At 39.0% G+C, this 24,978-nt stretch overlaps 1 protein-coding gene across 4 annotated transcripts in view; it reads left to right on the top strand.

Annotated features, from left to right (window-relative positions):
- MEMO1 (mediator of cell motility 1) overlaps positions 1 to 24,978 on the top strand; it is an 84,755-nt gene that overhangs the window by 19,495 nt on the left and 40,282 nt on the right. The window contains exons 2-3 of one of the 4 annotated variants that reach the window (XM_070428950.1): positions 13,731 to 13,812; positions 24,436 to 24,504. In XM_070428950.1, the coding sequence (XP_070285051.1) occupies positions 13,731 to 13,812; positions 24,436 to 24,504 (151 nt within the window). Of the gene's footprint in view, positions 1 to 13,730; positions 13,813 to 14,414; positions 14,507 to 24,435; positions 24,505 to 24,978 lie in introns of those variants that run through there. The other 3 variants (XM_070428952.1, XM_070428951.1, XM_070428953.1) reach the window with 3 other exon arrangements.

The following is a 24,978-nucleotide window of genomic DNA, read 5'->3' as shown; positions in this document are numbered from 1 at the left end:
CAAATATATGGATTGGCATTTTCTTTTCATTCATTGCAGAGCATCAGATTCTGTTCATCTCAAAGATTTCATCTCTTTGCTTTCTTTGTACTGTATTTCCCCTTTTTCTCTTGCACTGTACCCCTTTTCTTTCTCATTAGTTAAACTTGTTACTATGCCAAGTGTCTGTATCCTAATAAGACTCAATTTTTTAACATTTGTGCTGTCATCATCAATCCGTACACACACACAGTTCTTATCCATCATCTTGTCTTTAACCACCTTAAATGACTCTGAAATCTACATTTCTGTCCTTGATCCCTTTTTTCTGCACTTACCATTAAGGCTCTTTAAAACTGTACATCTTTAACTGCTTTTCTTATTGTCTCCTAAAACTTTTAGTGTGTCCAAGTCAAAGTTTTCATCTTTTTTTAAAATTTATTTATTTATTTTTATTAAGTTATTACATATGTGTTCTTATCCCCACGTTACCCCCTATCCCCCCCCACTCATGCCCTCACCCCCCTGTTGTCTGTGTCCATTGATTAGGCCTATATGCTTGCATATAAGTCCTTTGGTTGATCTTTCTCCCTTACCCCCACCCTCCCCTAACTTCCCTCTGAGGTTTGACGGTCTGATCAATGCTTCTCTGTCTTTGGATCTGTTTTTGTTCATCAGTTTATGTTGTTCATTATCCTACATAATAAAAGAGAAACATGGTAATTAACTGTACCTCCGACACACTTCCCATGGGCTAATCAGGGCGATATGCAAATTAACTGCCAACCAAGATGGCGGCCGGCAGCCAGGCAGCTGAAGCGAAACAGGAGGCTTGCTTGCTCCATGATGGAGGAAGCCAAGGTTCCCCGCCTGCTGCTGCCGGCCTCTGAGCTGCAGTTTAAGAAACATTGTTGCAATTATAGACGCTAAACAAGCTCCAGAAACCTGCTTTCAGCCGTCAGAGCTGAAGCAAGCAGGACCGAAACAATGTTGCAATTATAGAACCCAAACAAACCCAGATCCCTGCTTTCAGCAGCCAAGGTCTCAGAGCTGGAGCCGAGCCTCAGAGCTGGAGCCAGCTCTCAGCTCCAGTGACAGCCATAGAAGGTAAATAAATCCCAGAATAAAAAAAAAAAAAAGAAAGAAAGGAGAGGTTGTAGTCCCATTTGTTTATTTTCTCTTTAGTTTCCATTGCCCCAAAGTTTTAATCTTAAAACAAACTTTATGGTCTTTCTTAGTTCCATCTTTGACACTGGTACTATCGTTCATCTAGCCCCAAGTTTAGTCATCCTTGACTCTTTCACTCACTCCCCTCTCATTAATTTAGGAACAAAGTTCTATTCTAATTTTGCTTAACACCATTTGGGAAATGCTGGCTTATAAAATTACGGTTGTTTGAGTGGTTGTCTGTCTGTCATCTGTCAAATTGGCCTAAGTGTACATAGGTTTGGGAGCGAGTTTTTATGCCTTTAATTGAATTTTTGTGACTGTTGTGGTTCAAAAGAAGGTTCCAGTGCCAGTTGTCTGAAGCTTCTTAAAGGTGCTAGTGCCTGAGCACAGTTGTGGCTCTCAGAACTTTTCTGGTATGATCTTCTGGGAATAAGAAAACCCAAGTGTTTTTCAATTTAGGCAGCTTTTGCATTAACATGTTTGCTTCAGGGTTAGGGAGTTCAGTGAAAACAGTCCAGAGGGATAAGAAAAGGGTTCAGCGGAGTGGATACACACATATTGCTTAACTACCATATTAATTGTAACTCTTAGTCTCCCAACTGTTTCCCCGCTAAATCATCAATCTCAGAACTCCATGGAAAACTTTTTGTGTTGATGTTCGTTATGCCTATTATTTCTTTTCTGCATATCTGATACCTGGCATGCCCATCTTTCAGTCTATGTTAGACATGTTTTCTTGGTTAGTAATCAAGGAAGAACTTGCTGAGATTCTTTTTGTTTACATTTTATGGTTGCAAAATTAGAAACAATTCTTTAGATGGATGAGCTGGCACATGCAGTGTTTAGCGAAAGAAGGAAACAGGCCTCAGACATGCCACAACAAAAGTACAAAACCAAAAAATCGTATTATTGTTAATTGCTTCAAAAAGCAATTCACCTCTCTAGATTATCTGGTAAATGATTGCTGGAGAGGTCAGTGAAGAATAACTGAAGTCCTTGCTAGATCAAAGACAAACAAAACAAAACAACCCCCCCCCCCCCCCCCCCCCGAGAAACACAAACTGTTCAAACTTAAATTTTGTTCATTGGAGAATTACAAAGAAAGATATTAATAAGGTTTTTAATGTCCTCTTTTCTAGATCATTCTTTTCTAGACTGTTTCTGTAGTCTCTAGTTCTATCAGAAATTTGGTGATGGACATCACTTTTAGGGGGAGTGCAGTAAAAAGGGAAATTCCTTCTTGCTCATAGGGAAATCTTGTCACATTGGTCCACATATTTATTATTACTGCAGTGTATATATTATTGGTCAAATAATAGTTCTCAGCAGTTGGGTTTTATTTATTATGACCTACATTATTAAATGTTGTAGGTACTGTCTTAGGTATAGCAATGGTTTGTTGTTAGTTGGATTTAGCATTTACTGGTGTTTTTCCATGTCTGTAGCAGAATTGTTTATGACTTCATTAGAGGCCTAGTGCACAAAATTCATGCACTTGGGGGCGGGATGTCCCTCAGCCCGGCCTGTGCCCTCTTGCAATTTGGGAGCCCTTGGGGGATATCTGACTGACAGCTTAGGGAGCGGGCCTAAGCCATCAGTTGAACATCTTTAGCGCTGCTGTGGAGGCCGAACAAGCTCCCACCACTGCCGCTACACTTGCCAGCCATGAACCCGGCTTCTGGCTGAGCAGCGCTCCTCCTGTGGGAGCGCACTGACCACTAGGGGGCAACTCCTGCATTGAGCGTCTGCCCCCTGGTGGTCAGTGCACATCATAGCGACCGGTCGTTCTGCCATTTTGTTGATTTGCATATTAGCCTTTTATTATATAGGATGGTATGATGTTATGTGACTGCACCATCTTTTTTTTTTACTTAATATTAGAAGCCTGGTGCATGAAATTCGTGCATGGTGGGGGGGGAGTCCCCTCAGCCCAGCCTGCACCCTTCCAATCTGGGATTCCTCGGGGATATCCGACTGCCGGTTTAGGCCCGATCCCCAAGATCGGGCCTAGGGCAGTTGGACATCCCTCTCACAATCCTGGACCGCTGGCTCCTAATTGCTCACTTGCCTGCCTGCCTGGTTGCCCCCAACTGCCCCCCTCTGCTGGCCTGGTCGCCCCTAACTGGCCTCCCCACCCCACCAACCTGGTTGCCCCTCCCAGCCCCCCTGCCAGCCTGGTTGTAGGCAGCCATCTTGTGAGTGTGTGATGGTCAATTTGCATATTACCTCTGTATTATATAGGATTTGATAAGTAGTAGTGTACATAGTGCAAAATGCAAAGGATACAGAAGGGTATACAGTGAAAAGTCAAGTTTTCCTCTCCTCTTAGTTTCCTTGTCAGGATGCAATCACTGGTAGCCTTTTCTTTTGTGTTCGTCTAGAGCAGTGGTTCTCAACCCTCCTAATGCTGCGACCCTTTAATACAGTTCCTCATGTTGTGGTGACCCTCAACCATAAAATTATTTTCATTGCTACTTCATAACTGTAATTTTGCTACTGTTATGAATTGTAATGTAAATATCTGATATGCAGGATGTATTTAGGCGACTCCTGTGAAAGGGTCGTTCAACCTCCAAAGGGGTCACAACCCACAGGTTGAGAACCACTGGTCTAGAGCTATGCTACATAAATACAAACCAGTACATAATCATGTATGATATATGTGCATATAATGAAAATATTTTGTACCTTCTGTTCAGTACCATGCTTTCTTTTTTTCCTTAATTAAGACATCTTCCATAGAGGGTCATAAAATTTTGCCTTATTGTTTTCCTGTTGCTGAATATTTTACTTTATGGATCTAGCAAAATTTATTTAACCAGTTTTGTTTTGTTTTTGTGGATGCTTAGATTGTTTAAGATCTTTTGTTCAATCTGTTCACACACAGTCTACTGGGCCTGTTCCACTTTTTTCTGATCAACCTCTGTAAGTGAAAACTCTTAGAGAAGAAAATCTGTATTACAGAGTAGGGTGAGAATGTGATAATGTCTACAGATCTGTTGTGTGGTGAAAATATATGAAAAATGAAAATTCTAACTCTTCCATTTATCTTAAGAAACTTTTATTTTTTTAGCAATGCTTGAGAAGTGTTACCTTGTGTGGGTAGTGTTATCCTAGTCCTGATTCTTTTCAATAAGACAGACTTGTTTTATTTTTCCACATATTATGTTTTGGATTTGGTGCTACATTATACATATTTACTAGTATCAACTGGCTGATTATAATCCAAAGGGAGAAAAAAAACCAAACTCATGCCAGCTTCAGTTGGAAGAAAATAATCAATCCTGGTTAGATATGCATTAAGGAAGTATTGTGGACCCAACTGTAAGCATTTGACCACTTGAGGTGGTTACCTTCTGTGATCCCTCACTAAAGCACTTGACCCTCTGTTAGACGAATCTTGACACTTCACTTTTTAGTTACAAATAGAATTGTGGGAGTTTTGAAATGATTATAGATGTTGTATTGTTTATCTATGTTCTTATGAATTTTTGGACTAAAACTGAAGGTTTGAAAGAGAATTTGAGTTTGTGTACTACTTAGTTTTTTATGAATCTGAGTTCATTTTCCTTTGTCATCAGGATTGAGAGAAAAAGCTGGGAAGACATTGATAGAAGTGAGAGGCTAGAAACAGTTAAAAATAAACTTATTTAAATTTTAAGCAGTGGCTAACTTATGGCTTCAAAACAGTTTGAAGATAAAAACCCATGCATTTCTATATTGCTAACATAGACATTATGCAATTTATTGATTGTAACGAAAAATCTCAGTTATAAGTCATCTAGGAATCCGTTAGCTGCATTCATTCATACATATAGCATGTGCACATAAACTCATTTATGGCCGTGGGCCTCACATTTTAATGTCTATCAGTCACTTGGAGAGCTTGTTAGAAACTTGTTAAAAACACTTGTTCGCCATACCCAGAGATTGTGCTGCCATAGCCCTGGGGTAAGACTCAGAGATGTGTCTTTTAAATAAATACATGAGAAGATTCTGGTCTGTAGACCACTTTATATCTATTATAGGAGAAAGAGTTATGATTTCTAAAAAGATGAAAATTATACCCCATTAGTTAAAAAGATTTAATTGCAAGAGCACATGAAACGTCTTCAGGATTGTGTGTAATTTAAAACAGCAGCACAATGCAGCATAATCGGCTTGGTTTTAAGTTTGACTTGTCTTCTGTAAAGGCCAACAGGAGTAGTTGTTTGCTAACCATTAGGAATGGATAACTTGTGTTTGGCAAGAACACTGACAATCATATAAAAAATAAATATCTGAGAAATAAAATATTTTTCTTAGAAATGAAAATTGCTTTGATTAAAGTGATAGAATGTTTAACTTATTTTGAAATGCCAAATATGATTAAGGTAGGGCATTACATTTTTATTTTTATCAAATGGGGGCATGGGTTAAGTTTCTAAATCTTTTAAAATATTTTCTTTTTTTTTTTTTAATTAAATCTTTATTGTTCAGATTATTATATTAGTTACTCTTTTTTCCCACCATAACTCCCCTCCACCCAGTTCCAACCCCACCCCCTGCCCTCCCTCCCCACCCACTGTCCTCATCCATAGGTGCACGATTATTGTCTAATCTCTTCACTCACCCCCACACCCCTTTCTCCCCCGCCCCAAGAATAGTCAGTCCATTCTCTTTCTATGTCCCTGATTCTATTACAATCACCAGTTCATCAGATTATTTATTCACTTGATTTTTAGATTCACTTGTTGATGGATGTGTATTTGTTGTTCATAATTTGTATCTTTACCTTTTTCTTCTTCTTCCTCTTCTTAAAGGATACCTTTCAGCATTTCATATAATACTGGTTTGGTGGTGATGAACTCCTTTAGCTTTTTCTTATCTGTGAAGCTCTTTATCTGGCCTTCACTTCTGAATGATAGCTTTGCTGGATAAAGTAGTCTTGGTTGTAGGTTCTTGGTATTCTTCACTTTGAATATTTCTTGCCACTCCCTTCTGGCCTGCAAAGTTTCTGTTGAGATATCAGCTGACAGTCGTATGGGTACTCCCTTGTAGGTAATTGAGTCTCTTTCTCTTGCTGCTTTTAAGATTCTCTCTTTGTCTTTTGCTCTTGGCATTTTAATTATGATGTGTCTTGGTGTGGTCCTCTTTGGATTCCTTTTGTTTGGGGTTCTCTGCGCTTCCTGGACTTGGAAGTCTATTCCTTTCACCAGGTAGGGGAAGTTTTCTGTCATTATTTCTTCAAATAGGTTTTCAATATCTTGCTCTCTGTCTTCTTCTGGCACCCCTATAATTCAGATGTTGGTACGCTTGAAGCTGTCCCAGAGACTCCTTACACTTCGTATTTTTGGATTTTTTCATTTTGCTTTTCCAGTTGGGTGTTTTTTGCTTCTTCGTATTTCAAATCTTTGACTTGATCCTTGCAACCCTCTGGTCTGCTGTTGGGAGTCTGTATAATATTCTTTATTTCAGTCAGTGTATGCTTAATTTCTAGTTGGTCCTTTATCACAACATCGAGGGTCTCATTAGATTTCTTGAGGATCTCACTACATTTATCAGCGGTCTTACCAGTCTTTTCGAGAATCTCACTACATTTTTCGGCGGTCTCACCAGTCTTTTCGAGGGCCTTACTCGATTTATCTGCGGCTTCTAAACAGTTCTTTAAAGACCTTAAAAGTATGGTTTTGAACTCTATATCCAACAGTTTGCTTTCCTCCAATTCTGTCATTTGTGTCCTGTTTCTTTGTCTCGGCATTTATTATGCTTCGCTCTGTTGATAGAGTGCCTTTCTGTGCTAAGTGTCCCAATTACCTGAGGTAGACACTCTTGGTGCCCCCCCCCTTGTGGGCTTTGTGCACAGTCTTGTTGTAGTTAAGCCTTGATTGTTGTACTTATCACTGTGAGGAATTGACCTCCAGGCCAATTGGCTGTGAGAATCAGCTGTGTCTGCGGTGGGAGAACTTCTGTGCTGGAGACACCCCTCTGGGGCTAGACTTGCTTCGATGGGGCTTTGGTGCTCACTGAGTCTGCCCCCTGAGTGTGTCTTTTATGGTTCCACGGAGCTTAAAGCTGGATGGTCCCACTCTGACCTCTGGGCTTCCTGGCTCCTGGATCTCTAGGGAGGTGCTAATCTAGCCTTTGCCTGAGGCTAGCCAGCAAAAGCCTCCCTGCAGGGCTTGGGCGGGGCAGGTCCCCCCCCCCCCCATCAACAGGGCGGGGTTAGCAATTATGGCTACTCTCAGTCTTGCCCTCAGAGGCTCTGCTTCTCAGTGTTCCAGTAATTGCTGCAAGCCCCACGGAGAGAAAGCTGCCCTAGGGTTCTGAGCGATGCCAGACAGTCCTGCTTCTCCTGTATGAGTCTGGGTCCTTAGAGACTCGCCCGGAACTGGAGCTCAGAGCCTGAGCCTCCCTCCCAATTGAAAACGACAACCGCACCCTCAGCCACCAGCCTGCTCCGCATGCACTCCGCACCTTAGTATTTTACTTCAGCACTGCGCCTCCTCTGAGCCTCAGTATGCTTTTCTCTTTCCTCCTAGTTGTAGAACTTCCACTCAGCCAGCCTTCCTGTGGTTCTGGATGATGTCCGTTCCGTCTTTTAGTTGTATTTTTGAAGTGGTTGTTGGAGGCAGCAAACTCCCGTGTTTACCTATGCCGCCATCTTGGTTTCTCCTTTTAAAATATTTTCAATATGTATGGTCATGCATAGTGCATTATGAACGGATGCAATTTTGGATATGGTTTTGAATATGTGTATTGAAATCTTAAAAAGGTCCCATAATGATTTATATAGTAATTCTACTTTTGGGGCTCTCCAAAGGAAGTAATTTTAAATATAGAAATAGATACATATTATATAATTTTTTACAAAAAATGGGAAACAACTAAACATCTTGTTAATATAAGTAATGTTTAAAGAAGCAGTGATCCATTCACATAAAGAAATATTATTTAACCATAAAATTTTCTTTTAAAAAAATGTTTTATTGATTTCAGAGAGGAAGGAGGTGAGATTAGAAACATCAGTGATGAGAGAGATCATTAATTGGCTGCCTTCTGCACTCCCCCTACTGGGGGTCAAGCCCCCAACCCAGGCATGTGTCCTTGACCAGAATCCAACCTGGGACCCTTGAGTCTGCAGGCCGACGCTCTATCCACTGAGCCAAACCAGCTAGAGCAAAATTTTCCTTATAAAGTTCATAATATAGGGAAATGCTTATGCTAAAATATTATGTAGATAAAGCAGGTTACAGAATTTTATATCGTTTTAAAGACTAGAAGGAAATTTGTAAAATATAATTTTGGTGCTTTTTATAACTGGGATTGTTATTTTTTCTTCCTTCTTAATATGTATTCTCCAAATTTTCTATATCGGACATACAATTTTTTTAATAATGAAAAAAATGGCACACAAAAATCAGTATCTTGATCTTTAGATACTATAACCAGACACTATCAAGGGATTTAATGGCATCATTTGATAAGGAATTTGTTTAAAAACAGAGGAGTGGCAACAGATAATCCAAATTAATAGACTGTTAAAGGGATTAATGCTAAACCTATTTTCAGATTACAATTTTGTAAATGACCTGGAGAGAGATGTATCTTGTGGTCCTCCAACTTTGCAGGACTTTTAGGTTGAAATGCCAATGGAATTGGTATTAAGTATATAACAATTTTGAGAAACTGTATACGAGTGAGCAGAAAAGTGTTAAGGGATTTCTAGTTGGTTGGTATGTATTAAAAGATTGCTCATTTTGGATGGTTAATTGTTTCTATGGATTGTATTCTGAACTACAGAGTTTAGCTAAAAATGTAAATGAATTCTTACAGTGTTTAAATAAACGAGTTGGCCTAACTTAGAGGTTTATATCAAGGAGAACAATCAGTGTTCTTCACAGCAAGGGTTTTTGGATTGCTGCAACACTGCTGCTCCAGGTGGGTTTTGGGTCAGATTCAGTGTGACAGTTTTTGTGTTCTTCTTTTCCTAAGGGCATATACCTTTCTGAGTGAGGAGCCCTATTATTGATACATAAAAACAAGCAGCATCCCTTGAGATGTATCTAAAAATAAGATAGTAAGCTTTGTAAATAGCATAGCAATACATTTTAATTTTAAGTATGTGGTCACAGAAGGGCATCAATGAAAGGATTTCAGGAGAACTGCTAAAATGTTATTTATATTTTATAAATCTTTATTGTTGCAAATATTACATATGTCCTCCTTTTTCCCCCATTGTCCTCCCCCAACCCCTTTCCCCATGTTTTATTTATTTATTTACTTATTTTTAAAATTAAATGAGATTCTTGTAGTTGATAAGTCTTCTCAGAAACACTTTTTACTAGCATTGTAGTGAGAAGAAGTGGTTTTCAAATGCTGGTCTTTGATGAGGTTTTCATCTGTTCTGTGTTGAAATAAATATCAGAACATTGTAGTGCATGTGGTTTTCATAGCTCATCGGTTTTATGATGTACATTTCCCCACATTTTGGCACTTCTGAAAATGAGGTGTTTTATAGTCAAAGGTATCTTAAAATCTTTGTTGTGAAATAGTTGTCACTGCCCACACACCTGTGAACTTAATTATTAATCCTGCTGTTATGACTAGACAACTGCAACCCACTGAAGTTTCAATGAACATGCCATTTATGGGAGAGATTACCTACTCTGGGTTGTCTTCTGAACCCTTCTATTAGTTACATCTTCCAGAGATAACTTTTGGTAAGATCAAAAACGGTATGGCATCGAGACTTGGACAATGTGTGTTGGTTGCTTAGGTAACAGTCCCAGAGGCAATAGAGGAACACTTTTAAAAGAAATAATTGCATCACTAATTCTTTAAATGGCACAGAGGGTGATAATATGGAAAAACAAGGATTACTGATGACTCTGACTTAAAAAAATTTAACACAAGAGTGCTATATGAAAAATCATGTCTAAATAAGCTTAAAAGAGCTTTTCGAATAATCTATACTAATAAAAGGGTAATATGCTAATCAGACCAGAAATCTTCTGGACGTCATTCCAGACAAAGCCGCAGTAGCTGCCTGAGCCTCGGCTGCGAGGGCGGGGCTGAGGCTCAGGCAAGCCGTGGATGGTGGTGGCTGCTGCTGCAAGGGCTGGGCCAAGGCTCAGGCAGGGCGTGGATGGCGGCTGCTGCTGCGAGGGCGGGCTAAGGCTCAGGCAGCTGCGGCAGCCGGCAGTGGCAGCAGCAGTGGCGTGATGTGGGCGTCTCCTTCCCTTGATTGGCCTGGTCGCCTCCTGCAGAGGGAGGCCAGAGGCACCAATAGTGAGGGGGTGATGGGGGTGTTGCCTTCCCATGATTGGCCAGTCGCCTCCCACAGAGGGAGGCCAGACTGCAGCTTAGGCTCGCTCCCTCTGGGGAGTGGACCTAAGCCATCAGTAGGACATCCCCTGAGGGCTCCCGGACTGTGAGGGGGCAGGCTGGGCTGAGGGGACCCCCCATCCCCCAGTGCACAAATTTTCGTGCACCGAGCCTCTAGTATTTATATAAAAGGCTAATATGATAAGTGCCCAACTGTCCCACTGGTTGCTATGATGTGCACTGACCACCAGGGGCCAAGACGCTCAACATAGGAGCTGCCGTGACGTGCACTGGTATCACGGACCTGGCACCCACAAAGCAATACTCAGCTTCCCCCAAGTGGGACATAGGCCCTGCCACCACCCGATAGCCCACCAAATTGCAGCCGACGCTGCCATGGCACAAAATGTGGCTGACAGCCCAGCCCAGCCCGAAAATGGTTGCTGTGGGCTGTGGGTGCCGGGTAATGATGTCATGTAGCAATTCCCAGCTTCCTCTCCCTAGCAACGACTAGCTTCCTTGCAGTTTTTTTAGTCCAGGAACATGACTTGCTTTATAGCCAGGTGCAAGCATTTCACATTTTAACCAGATGTCTGTGAAGCATTTTCCCATGCCTCATCTCATTTGGTTCTCACAGAAGTCCTGGAGTAGGTAGATAGGAGACTCGGTGGAATCCTATTTTCTTTTCATTAGCCAGAAAACGAAGATTTAGAAAGTTTAGAAACTTCACCCTACTGAAAAGAAGTAAGAAATGGTGGACCTTGAAAATGACTTTAGGTTTTCTCACTGCGCAGAATATAGTCAGGCACTGCTGCAGTTAAATATTTTAGCCTTTGTTCTCCTCGCGTGATCTACCATAATAATCTGTTTCATGTTGATATTTACTGCTGTGTTGCTGACAATTACCTGAAACTTGGGGTGATTCTTTGGGCTGGAAAAAGTTTAGCTACATCAGAAAGCAGGTCTAATTAAGCAAGTTTATCCTATATATATATAAAAGGCTAAGTTGAATTGCACAAGTGCAATACATATAAAGTTCTCGCTGGCACCAATCGCAGGTGTGTGTTTCGATCTGTCATTGTTGATAGTGAATTTGGTTGACACTTGTATTATATAGAAAGGGCGAATAGTGATATTAAAATATTTCTTCTAATTAATTTCCTTTCAATGTGCACGAATCGTGCACTGGGCCACTAGTTGTAAAATAAAAAGTTGTAAGCAATGAAAAAATGTAAGTCCTAGTTTAATTGGGAGGTTTTGTTTTTTTGTAGCACATACAATAATGTGCACATTAATATTAATGGTATCTTGGAGTCAATGAAATGTGGTGAATTTATTCAGTTTAAGGGATTGAGATTATCTTAAAATTGTGCTCTTACTAATTGGTGTTATATTTGTTTTGTAAGTTAATGGTGATTGTAGGTAAATGGTTGGTGTGTTTTAAATGTCCATTCTTAGTAAAATAAAAAATTGGTGTTCCAAATTTCTCTTGAAATTTTTTTGGCCTGTGAAATTCAGAGATCCATGAGCTTCGTGTTTGTATATTTCTCACAACAGGTTCGAGTTTATTTTTTAGTTTTTTGGTTTAAACAGATTTCACAGAATGATTAATAACAAAATACTAGGTGCTGACAGCCTATTTTGTTTGGATTTATATTTTTTACTTCCGCTTTGTCTTTTTTTACTTTGCTTTAACCAGTCCTGTGGAATTAAGTTTACTGTGCTAATAGGCAGATAACCACTTAAAAAACGAATGGTAAAAAGTTTTTTTTGGTCATTCTTTACCTTATATGTGTGGGATAATTTGAGCAACACTGGAAGGTTCCTCCCCTAACCATGTATGTCTCTCTTGCTGCCCCTGATTGGCCCCCCCACCACCCCAATCGGGTGGGCTGGCTGGACCCCACCCATGCACGAATTTGTGTACCAGGCCTCTAGTATACATAATAAATTGGAGTTTGGCTTTAATTTTAAGATCCCTCTGTAGAAATTGGTCCTTTTCCAGAAGAAATGATAAGAAAGCTTGGTTTAGTGCTTAAAGTCACTGAAATTGGTGTCAGTGGAGTGTCTGAATTGGAAGATATTTTCTTTGCTCTTAAAGATTTTCAACTTCTGTTTCACAAACTTCCTGTAATAGGGAAATATTTAGAGCAATACTTATTTTAAGTTAGTATGAAATTTATTAGGCAGCCAAAAATTTAATTTACTATTTTTCCTTGAGTTAATGGGATTATTTCATATAAGTTTTTTTTGTGATTGTTCTTAAGTTTAAGTTTTAAAAATAAACTACATTGTTTGATTGCCGAGTCGGACTTTTTTTGTATTCTGGCAATTTACAGAATAAATTGGTTGTCATAAATTTGACTTGTTTATGAATATATACAGAAGGATTTCCAAATCACTACACAATTAATCTCAATGGATATTTTGAAAATAAGAATTAACAGAAACAAAGGGATACTATTTCTTATCCATCAAATTGACAAAATTAAAAATTCTGAGACTATCTAATATTGATAAGGATATAGAGAAATGGGAATTTTTAACTATTGCTGATGTTGGAGAAATATAATTTAAGCCAAAGCCTCCTGCCATCTCAGAAAACCTCTCTTCAAAGGTAGAAGAGAAAGAAAACAATTTAATGTTTGAAGAAACATTAATCTAGAATGTGATGCATATCACGGGCAATCTGCTAAGAGATTGCAAAGACCTACAGAGAATTCACCCTTTATGTAGTTACATACACACTCTCATGAGAAACTATAATAGCGCTCAAGTAAGAAGACTGATGGCAACATTTGTCACACATAGTTTAAACTAAATTCACTTGGTTGTTGGGGTGATCATATATATTGTCTTTAGCTAATTGGCTTTATCCAAAGGAAAAAATAAACATTTTTTATGTTTTGGTGTTCTAAAAAATATTTACTCAATTATTTTCTTTCATATACTAACCGTTTTCTGTTTCTTCTTTTATTTTGTTTAAATAACCCCTCAAATTGTAGAGCATATTGTTCTGGAATGAAGACTGTTGTAAATAAATAAGCAGATGGATAAAAGCAAGTTTGGTTTAATCAGTATGTGAGCTTACCAGATTGCTTGCTAGAGACGTTGTATGTAGCTGGTTCAGTTGCAAATATTAACATCCAAACTGATGATCCCACTGCCCATTAAGCTATTTTAGGCCGTATAGGTTTAATGAGGGTTTTGTGTCTTGTGTGATTGTCTGTAGTACATTGCTTTGCTGACTCCAGTTTCCCTTTCTCTTTATATAGGACCGCAGCTGAATGCACAGCTGGAAGGTTGGCTTTCACAAGTACAGTCTACAAAAAGACCTGCTAGAGCCATAATTGCACCGTAAGTTTTAAGGGTCTTTACCCAGAATATTTTATATGTTAATTGTTAATAAAGAATGAGTATCTGCAGGTTGAGCTATAAACTAAAACCCAAAAGACATATTGAGCTGTCAAAATTATATTCAGTAAATTTCATGATTCCCGTGGTTTTCACTTTAACTCAAGGGTAAAGGAAATTGGCTACTTTATTTTCTCAGATGCAGTAATTTCAAAATTTATGTTTGGTAATAAAACTGCTTTTTAAAACAGATGGGCTGTTTACATTAGGTAAACTTGGAGATTTTGGTATTAATTGGTATAAATGAGTAAGTTCTATTTTAAACATTAAAAAGATCTACTTTAATCAAGATAATTTTTAACTTATAATGAAAAATATGCTTTAACCATAATACAGTGCAATATGGAATAGCAACCAAAGTTTTGTTGGAGGGGTAGATTTTTTTATAATGGAAATCTGTGACTCTTTTGTCTTTGAATGTTAGAGGGCTTTTTAAAAGAACTGACAGCAAATATGCAGTTAATGATGTGTCTGTGTATGATATGAATTCAGTTAATTTTGATTTGGTTTCCAGTGCTAATATTGAAAACACATTGTTTTTTAAGCACATGTTAACATTTTTCTGAGAAGAGTAAAAGTTGGAGTTTGTGGAGTTTCTTCTCACAGCAGCATCTTTTATGACTTCTATTGAGTTAAGGTTGGTACCCTGATAAATAATAAATAGTGAAAATAATAATAGCAACCATTCATTAAACAGTAGGAGAATTAAATGATTAAATATACATAAAGAGCCTACATTAATGTTTGGCATGTAATAAGTATTCCAGAAATGTTAGGTATTTTATGTGCCAAACATTTTGTCAAGTACTCCATTTGTATGTTCTAACTTGATCTCATTTGATAGATACAGGAAAGCTTTGTGACATACAAGTTATTTAATCTCTTGTGCCTTTGTCTCATTAGTATAATTGGAATAATAATAGTAATTCCATATTCTTTTTTTGATGATTAAATGAGCTAATCTTTATAAAACTTTTAGCATAATGACTTGTAATTATTTATTTAGTCATTCAGCAAATATGTACCAGGCTAACTGCCAAGTACTCTTCTTTGTGATGCTTTTTGAATAAGTCAAAATCACTTCTCTCATAGTGCTTACATTTTAGTGTCCAGGGAAGACAGACAGAAAACAAATGATTATATTCAGTGTCAGGTGCTAATGGGTGCTAAGAAGAAAAAGCAGAAAAGAGGATTGAGAGTCACATGTGGGCAGGGAGTTGCTAGTTTTTATATGATAGTAAGAATAGGTCTCCCTGAGAGAGAAGTTACACAGATAGCCAGGAAAAGAGGGTTTCAGGATGGGGAACAGCAAGCACAAAGGGTCTAAAGCAGGATATGCTTAGTGTACTTGAGAAAAAGCAAGAAGGCCAGTGTAGCTGGAGAGGCTGAAAAGGTAATGGATGCCAGGCAGCAGGGACTAGATCATGGAGAAGCTTTGTAGACTATCATAAAAACTTTGGTTTTTATTCCAAGTGAAATGGCTAGGAGGAGAACCAAGGGTGAGTGCTGTTTCTGGGAGGCAAAAGGATGAAAAACGTGTCAGGGAAGATAAAGGATCAACTGTATCTGATTCTGCCAATTGGTCAAATAATATAAGGATTCAGATTTGGTCATTGGATTTTGCAGTGTGGACTTTGCTGGTTACCTTGATAAGAACAATATTTGTGGCCCGGCCAGTATGGCTCAGTATTGAGCGTTGACCTATGAACTGAGAGGTAACTGGTTCGATTCCCAACCAGGGCACATGCCTTGGTTGTGGGCTCGATCCCCCCAGTAAGAGAGCGTGCAGGAGGCAGCTGATAGATATTTCTCTCTCATTGATGTTTCTATTTCTCTATCTCTTAAAAAAAAAAGCAATTTTTGTGGAGTGATGGGGATAAAAGTATGATTGGTGTGGATTCAAGAAAGAATCTGATAGTGAAATGAAAATTGTGAATGTAGATTTTTTTTTTTTTGAGGAATTTTGCTATAAACTAAGGAAATAGGGTAATGAGAATATAGTGTCAGGGGAGAGAAAAGAGGGGAAGTTGGTATAAGTGAGATCCTTGATTGGGTGACAAACAGTGGATCTCTTTTCAGTAACGTATGAGCTATGTTGTATTGTCTTGCCCGTTACTTTGCTGGTATTTGACTATTATGGTATGCTACCTTCCTAGTTAAAACTTGTTCTAAATGTGGGAGCTGAGCTGAATCAACATATAATTAAGTCGAGGTTAGTTATTCATGAAAAATAGCTGGATTTATTTCCTTCTTGTAGCTAGTTTAAAATTGAAATCATTGGCAGTGACCTGGGAAATGAATTGTTTGAGCCTGTTACAAATATATTGATTTATAAAAGATTTCCAAGTTACCAATAGAAATTTGAAAATAGTTTTGACTTTGGGTGCATGTTTTTGCTGCATAGTGACTTTGTAATGTTACTGCATATATGGGCAATATCCATTTTGTTAACATATGAAAACTAAGTAGTCATGTATCTTATTATATAGTTTCCAGAAGTAATTATTTTTCCTTTGCAGAGTAACTTTTTTTTTTTTTTTTTTTGGTAGAAAAGTAACAACAGATACTTTATTGTTATATAGGCAAAAATGTTTTTTGTTAAGAATATGTTATATAGTAATTTAGGACACTTACAAATTTAAAATTTCTGCTTTTATTTCAAATCAAGCCTATAAAAAACATACTTTAAATTTTATAAATTCTAGCTCTCTGGAACCAATTGTTCTTAGATATTGCTTTATAGGCATAAATCATGTAAGGGGGAACCTAAAAAGAAAACAAACTCAGAACCTAGATAGCACACTTTTGAAAGTGCTTAAATCAGATTGCTCATTTTTATATTGATGTAGATGAAATAGAATGATGTCATTTAAGAATAAATATTGACCCGTAAATCACTGTTGATCAAGCTTAATGAATTCTAGCCTATATGACATATAGGCAGGCACATTTGAGGGATTCAAAATAATTTGATTTAAAAAAAATCCTTTGTTTGAACTAAAAACTACCTTACTTATCTTGAGGCACAGGAGACAATATATGTCCCAGGGATATATACTGAAATGAAATCATGAACTAGGAGTTCCAAAAACCTTTCTGCTATGACTGCCAAAATTGTTGTTTGTCTTGAAGTATGCAGGAATATCTCAGCAATCCTTAGAATGGAGCTGTACAGGTATGCATCACTTAAGAAACCTCTTATTGAATATAAAAATATAATCAGATAATTGGTAAGGGGCTTATTTTTTACTCTATACCAGGTATTATGAATATTGAAGCCCCCCTCATATATGAAAAATGAAGTTTTCCATGTTAGCAGTTAACCTAGTAGGAGTAGTTTCATTTTTCATTGTTTATCCTTCTCTGTTTGACTTTTTTACTATATACCTGTATTACTTCTAATATAAAAATTAGTTTTAAAAAGTTAAAAGGTAAAAAACATTTATATAGAACACTAGGTTGTGTACAGTGAAGCATACCTGTAGAGCTGTTATCAGTGTGTATCATGAGACAATGAATCTTCATAAATTACTTAGTTGATTTAAGTTACTAGAAGTATGCAACTTGTTTATTTCTCACCCTTGTTTATATTAAGCAATAGGTTATTCATGCCAATATCTGAAATCCTATCCAAAAAATCTAGATATGCAACATTATGGTTATTCTTGTTTGACTTGAATAACTTTAATAACATTCTTTAGCTCATAGCTTACTTAATTTTTGTGAGATTCCATTTTGTAAAAATAAAATATTCTGAATAATGACTATCTAACCTGGACATTTTGGGGAGATATAATCATCTATTAATATGTCTTATTGAAGCAGGAATCTTGAGGGCCATTGAGCAATGCCTGTGAAAGAAAATAATGAAAGGCTAGGCTCAGCAAAATAAAATTGAGAGAGGCATTGTGGAGGCTGCAAATAGTTTAGGGCCACTTGTCATTCAAGTTGGTCCCATATGATCACAAGTGTTTTTAAATTTAGTTTCTATCTTGCCAGAGCATACTTTAGCTTAAGTAGATCTTAGAAACTTTTCTTATCACTAGAATCTTTTTATTTCACCTGGTCCACTGTTCTCATTTCATCTAGTCCAATCTTTTTAATTTGCTTTTTTGCTGCTATTAAGTAGAACTAGTAGTATGAGAAACTGATTTTGTTGAATCCAAATAAGCATTCTTTACTATTCCCTATATCCTCTTTGATAAAAAACCTCTTATAGAAGAGGTGGTGGCCGACAGCCATGCACTGAAGAGGTTACCAAGAGGTAACCTCTTGGCATTACAGTTTATACTATTTACCTATAATCTTGGCAGTCTGAGACTGAACAGGGAAAGTCGGTGTCATGTAGTATTGGGTAATTTTCCTGACATAGGAATTTAAATTACACCATGCTGCAAGGTTGCTGAGTGGGAACCTGTCACTTAACCAGTGAATGATCATGGACAGTGGCTTGTATCCTCATTTGACTGCAGCTCTCTGGGGGCACAGAGATTCTGGACAGTTAGGAGCTGGACTTGCTAGTGTAAAGGGTCTATTGTGTAGGATGAAGGGAAAAGCAAAAGTACTCTCTGTTAAAAGAAGACCCCATTTTTAGAGGCATGGTTTAGCGCCCGTGGTCGGCAAACTGCGGCTCGCGAGCCACATGCGGCTCTTTGGCCCATTGAGTGTGGCTCTTCCTAAGCCTTAGGAGTACCCTAATTAAGTTAATAACAATGTACCTACCTATATAGTTTAAGTTTAAAAATTTGGCTCTCAAAAGAAATTTTAATCGTTGTACTGTTGATATTTGGCTCTGTTGACTAATGAGTTTGCCGACTACTGGTTTAGCCTAATGATAAATTGTAGGTATCCTGTCTAATAAAAGAGAAACATGGTAATTAGCCGTACGGCCGCTACTCTTCCCATTGGCTAATCAGGGCGATATGCAAATTAACTGACAACCAAGATGGCGGCCGACAGCCATGCACTGAAGCGAACAGGGAGGCTTGCTTGCTCCAGTGACTGGCAGACTCCAACGTTCCCCGCCTGACTTGCCAGCCTCTCAGCTGCAACTCTAAGCAACTATGTTGCAAATATAGAAGCTAAACAAAACCCCAGAAACCTGTTTTAGTCAGCCGGGCTTCATCCAGCCGGACTGCAACATTGTATCAAATACAGAAGGTAAACAAAGGCCAGAAAACTGCTTTCAGCAGCTGAGGCCTCAGAGCTAAAGCTGGCCCAGAATAAAAAAAGAAAAAAGAAAAAAAGGAGCTGTTGGGAGCTTCAGTCACCCGCCAGCCTGAAAATGGCCCTCAGCCCCTCAGCCAGGCTGGCCAGGCACCCCAGTGGGGACCCCTACCCTGATCCAGGACACCCTTCAGGACAAACCAGCCGGTCACCAGGCCTTTATTCTAAATAGTAAAAGGGTAATATGCCTCCCAGCACTGGGATCAGCGGAGCCGAGAGGCCTCCCGGCACCGGGATCAGCGTGAAAGGGGGTAGCGCCCAAACCCCCTGATCGCCCTGCGGCTCTGTGTGTGATGGGGCGGGGCCACAACCTCCCTATCCGCCCTGCTCTGTTCGTGACAGGGGAAGGTGCCCCAACTCCCTGATCAGCCCTGCTCTGTGCCTGATAGGGGGGAGCTCCCCAACCCCCTGATCGCCCTGCGGCTCTGTGTGTGACAGGGTGCAGAGCCCTAACCCCCTGATTGGCCCTGCTCTGTGTGTGACAGGATGCAGCGCCCCAACCCCCTGATCGGCCCTGCTCTGTGGGTGATAGAGGGTGGCGCCCCAACCCCCCGCCCCCCACGGGCCCTGCTCTGTGTGTGACGAGGTAGAGCCATAACCTCCCCATTGGCCCTGCCCTGAGTGTGACAGTGGTGGCGCCCCAACCCCCTGATCGGCCCTGCTCTGTGTGTGACAGGGTGCGGTGCCCCAACTACCCCCCCCCCCCCCCATGGGCCCTGCTCTGTGTGTGACAGGGTAGAGCCATAACCTCCCCATCGGCCCTGCCCTGAGTGTGACAGTGGTGGCGCCCCAACCCCCTGATCGGCCCTGCTCTGTGGGTGATAGAGGGCGGCGCCCCAACCCCCTGATCTGCCCTGCTCTGTGTGTGACAGGGGCCGGTGCCCCCAACTCCCCTATCGGCCCTACTCTGTGAGTGACAGGGGGGAGCTCCTCAACCTCCCGATCTGCCCTGCTCTGTGCGTGACAGGGGGGAGCTCCTCAACCCCCTGATTGCCCTGCAGCTCTGTGTTGACAGGGTACGGAGCCCCAACCCCCCTGATGGGCCCTGCTCTGTGCATGAAAGGGGGTGGTGCCGCAACTTCCCTATCGACCCTGCCTTGAGTGTGACAGGGGGCGGTGCCCCAACCCCCCAATCGGCTGTACCCTGAGCGTGACTAGGGGTGGCATTGCAACCTCCCGATCCGCCCTGCTCTGTGCATGACAGGGGGCAGCGCCTCAACTCCCCAATCGGCCCTGCTCTGAGCCCGACCAGGGGCTGCACCTAGGGATTGGGCCTGCCCTCTGCCACCCGGGAGCAGGCCTAAGCCAGCAGGTCATTATCTCCTGAGGGGTCCCAGACTGCGAGAGGGCACAGGATGGGCTGAGGGACCCCCTCTCCCCCCCGAGTGCACAAATTTTTGTGCACCAGGCCTCTAGTTAAAGTATAATTTTGTATTTGCTTTCATGGAAAGTTACACTGGGAGCTAGGGTGACCGGGAAAAGCTAGCATGGATGGCTTTGTATTTAGGATTTTAATAGCTTTTAAAAGACTGACTGGACATGCTTTTATGATGCATACTCAAAATTATAAAGCTCAGATTTTTATTGGTCTTCTGGCTATTAAGCACAAAAGAAAAAACACTTAGATATTCCCTAGTGAAGCCTCCTTTAATAGGAGTGATCCCTTAATGAAACCTTGTTTCCACATAAATGTAGAATCATAGATTCTATTAGCAAGAGAAGTGGGCAGAAACAGAGGATCAGTGGTGAGATTTGATAATTATTACTGTGACTTTTTTCATTATCATATATCTGGGCCAGGGTAAAGGAAAGTATTAGAAATTCTTTTTGACAATGAATGAATTAGAGTTTCTCATGATGAGGGCTTAGGAGGGTGATATATTTAATGATTTGTTTTTTGGTAATTGATTTCAAAGAGGAAGGGAGAGGGAAAGAGAGGTAGAAACATCAATGATGAGAGAATCATTGATCGGCTGTCTCCTGCATGCCCTACACTGGGGAGTGAGCTCACAACCCAGGACACTCCAACCAACTGAGCCACACTGGCCAGGGCAGATGAGGATCATTTAAAAAAAATAGAGCTTCATTGTGGTATGATTACTATCTACATATATGTAAAGTGTACTATTTGATAATGCTGAGATATGTGTACACCTATGAAACTGTTACCACTATTAAGATAATGAACATATTCACCATCCTCAAAAGTTTCCTTGTGCACTTTTGTATTTTTTCACGTCCACTGATACATTTTCTGTCACTATACAGGGTGGGGCAAAAGTAGATTTACAGTTGTGAGTATGTGAAACATGGAGTTCATTCTTACATTATTTATTTTTAAAATATATTTTTTAATTAATTTCAAGAGAAAGGAAGAGGTAGAGAGAGATAGAAACATCAGTGATGAGACAGAACCATTAATTGGCTGCCTCCTGCATGCTCCCCAATGGGGATCAAGCCCGCAACCTGGGCATGTGCCCTTGACTGGAATCGAACCCTGGGACCCTTGAGTCTGCAGGTTGGCACTCTATCCACTCAGCCAAACCGGCTAGAGCTATTTATTAATTATTGTCTTTTTTTGAAAAAAAATATTTTATTGATTTTTTAAAGAGAGAAAGGGAGAGGGATAGAGAGTTAGAAACATTGATGAGAGAGGAACATCAATTCAGCTGCCTCCTGTACACTCCGTACTGGGGATGTGCCTGCAACCAAGGTACATGCCCTTGACCGGAATCGAACCTGGGACCCTTCAGTCCACAGGCCGATGCTCTATCCACTGAGCCAAACCAGTCAGGGCTATTAATTATTGTCTTATTTTCCATACAAACAACTAGAAACCTACTTTTGCCCCACCTTATAGATTAATTTTTATTTTCTAGAGTTATTTAAAGGGAATCATATAGTATGAACTTTTCTGTCTGACTTTTTTCACTTAGCATATTTGTTTATTGATTTTTACCACTTTTAAGCATAATTATTTTAAGTGTATCAGTAGTTCCTTCCTTTCTATTGCTGAAGAGTATTTTATTGTATGGATACACCTCAATTTATCCATTCACCTTTTGAGGGTCATTTAGTTGTTTCCAGTTTTTGGCTATTGAAATTATCAATAAAACTAGGATGTAGAAATGTTTGTGTGGACACTTTTTTTTTTAAAGAATGGAATGGTTTAGGTCATAGTGCAGGAATATGTTTAACTTTTTAAGAAATTGCCAACTGTTTTCCACATTAGTTGTACTGTTTTACATTTCCACAAGTACAGACTGAGTTTCAGTTCTACATCCTTGCCATACTTGGTGTGGTCACTTTTTTAATTGTAGCCATTCTAGTGGGTGTTTAGTGGTAGCTCATTTTAGTTTTAATTTGCCTTTCCTTAATGCCTAAATGATGTTGAGCATTCTTTTATGTGCTTCTTTGCCATCCCAGTATATTCTTGGATGAAGTATCTGTTCACATACTTTCTTATTATAATTTTTTTAATTGTGGAAAAATAAACATAACAAAATTTGCCATCTTAACCATTTTCAACCAGTTAGTGAACAGTTCAGTACAGTGGTAAGTACATTCACATTGTTGTGCAACCGATCTTTGGAACTCTTCGACTTATAAAAGCAGTTACCTATTTTTTTTTAAGTATTGCTTTGTTTTGACTTTTTTAACGTATTCAGATATAAATTCATTATCAGATATATGCTTTATAAATATTTTCTTCAAGACAAGTGTTTTGTCTTTTCAGGTTACTAGGCATCTTGAAATTGGTCATGGAGGGGAATGATTTACTCCACATTAATTAGCAAAGTGCTACAAATCAGGGCTTTTATTTTTTGTTGATTTTCTATCTTTTTAAAAAAATTTTATATCACTTCATTTTATTTTATTTGAGAGAGAGAGGAAGAAAGAGACCCTAGATTTGTTGTTTCATTTATTTATACATTCATTGGTTGATATTTGTATGTACCCTGACTGTGGATCGAACCTGCAACCTTGGGGTATCAGGACAATGCTCTAACCAATTGAGCTACCAAGCCAGGGCTTGATTTTCTAGCTTAAGAAAGTAATGGGGAAAGGTTAATAATGCAAATTAAACTTAAAATTATGTTGTGTCTGTAGCCTTTACATTATAAATAGCACAAAAAAGTGAGGAAGGAAATATTCTTTCTAGTATTTGCAAACTATTTTCTAACCTGTAAAGAAGTTATTCAAGTCATTGTTGAATGAGTGATGTGTTCATTGTTTCACTCTTGTCAGTTGCAGCCTTCCCTTGGCTATGAATAAGAGTCAAGCTAAAAATCAGTGGAAACATTCTTTATAATCAGTTGGCTACATGGAATTTGCAATAAAGAGTATTACAAATATTTCAATTGTTTGTTGGGTTCTATTTAGGAAGTAGCGAGATTTGTGTGGTACATATCTTTTTAATTAAGTAAAATTTATAATAAACTTATTTACATATGTGTGTATCCCCCTCCTCTACCTGCAGAACCAGTTGTTAAAATTTTACCAATATACCACTGGCCACACATTAATGAGAAACACTAAGGGAAATGTTTCTAGACACGTAACTTGAATTAGTCAAGAAAGAAAATGAGTTTCAGAAACATTCAATAGGTGATGAGACCTAATCTGATGTTGAGACCAGAGGATAAGAGGGTTGTGTAATGGAGAGAGAAGGCCAAGTCAATTCTCTTTATTTAAAAAAATATATATATATTTTATTGATTTCAGACAGGAAGGGAAAGGGAGAGAGAACCATCAATGATGAGAGAAAATCATTGATATTGATAGGCTGCCTCCTGCATGCCCCCTACTGAGGATCTAGCAACCTGGGCATGTGCCCTTAACTAGAGTCGAACCCAGGACCCTTCCTGAAGCTCTATCCACTGAGCCAAACCAGCTAGGGCCCAAGTCAATTCTCAACACTGAAGACACAGCAGGAAGTGAGTTGTTAGTTGTAGGTTATTTGTTTTGGTCTGATTTGACTTGTTCTTGGTTTTATTGTTATGTAATACTCTGTTAATGGTATTGAAGAGGAATGTTAAAATCTCATACAGCATTAGTTTACTTTAGCCACTTCAAGTAAGCCTTGGTTATCTCCAAATCGAACTTTTCTTCTGACCTAAAAAATTACTCGATACTTTTTAGAATTTAAAGTTGGAACAGAGAACAATTATGTGTTTCCTATTATGGTCTAGAAGTTGCATTATTAGTTACATTGATTTTTAAACTATACATTTGTTATGTTTATCATAATTATTATATTTCTTTCAAAAGTTTTTTTTTTCCAGAGTATCTTGATTTTTGAATCTGATGATTAAGTTTAAAAAATATTTTGTTTTGTAGCCATGCAGGATATACATACTGTGGGTCTTGTGCTGCTCATGCTTACAAACAAGTGGACCCATCTATTACGTAAGTAATATAGAGACGATTTTGTTATGGGTTAATGTTGGGAAGTATAATTGCTTTGTCACTGGAGTAATTTGTTTTGCATACTTATTGTTATTTTATACTCTATTTCATCAGGAATTTGACTTTTTATGAGTTTGATTATATCTTTTATAGGTTATAGATAGCTTTAATACTATTTCCACTGTCGGAACCTTTAGCTTTTACCTTCCCTTTGGTTGGTAAAATGTTAAGTTCTGGAAATGTTAGAAGGTCAATGTGATATTGTGATTTATAAGAAATATATATTTGGTCATTCAATGACCACAGTGTATTTCTCATGTGTGTTTGGTCTTACCCTTAGTCCACAGTTCCTGACGCACACACAGGGCCCAAACACTTGGAATTACCTAAGTGTTGAATATGATAGAAGTATCTCTTGTTCTAGAGGTATAATGAGGTGACTTTTGGATCCCAACTAAGGATAGGGGTGGTTGC

This window comes from Myotis yumanensis, unplaced genomic scaffold (assembly GCF_028538775.1).
Source record: "Myotis yumanensis isolate MYYU_CA2020_CCGP unplaced genomic scaffold, mMyoYum1.0.hap1 SCAF_11, whole genome shotgun sequence".
NCBI classification, from domain to species: domain Eukaryota; kingdom Metazoa; phylum Chordata; class Mammalia; order Chiroptera; family Vespertilionidae; genus Myotis; species Myotis yumanensis.
This window is presented reverse-complemented; position numbering and strand designations above follow the sequence as displayed.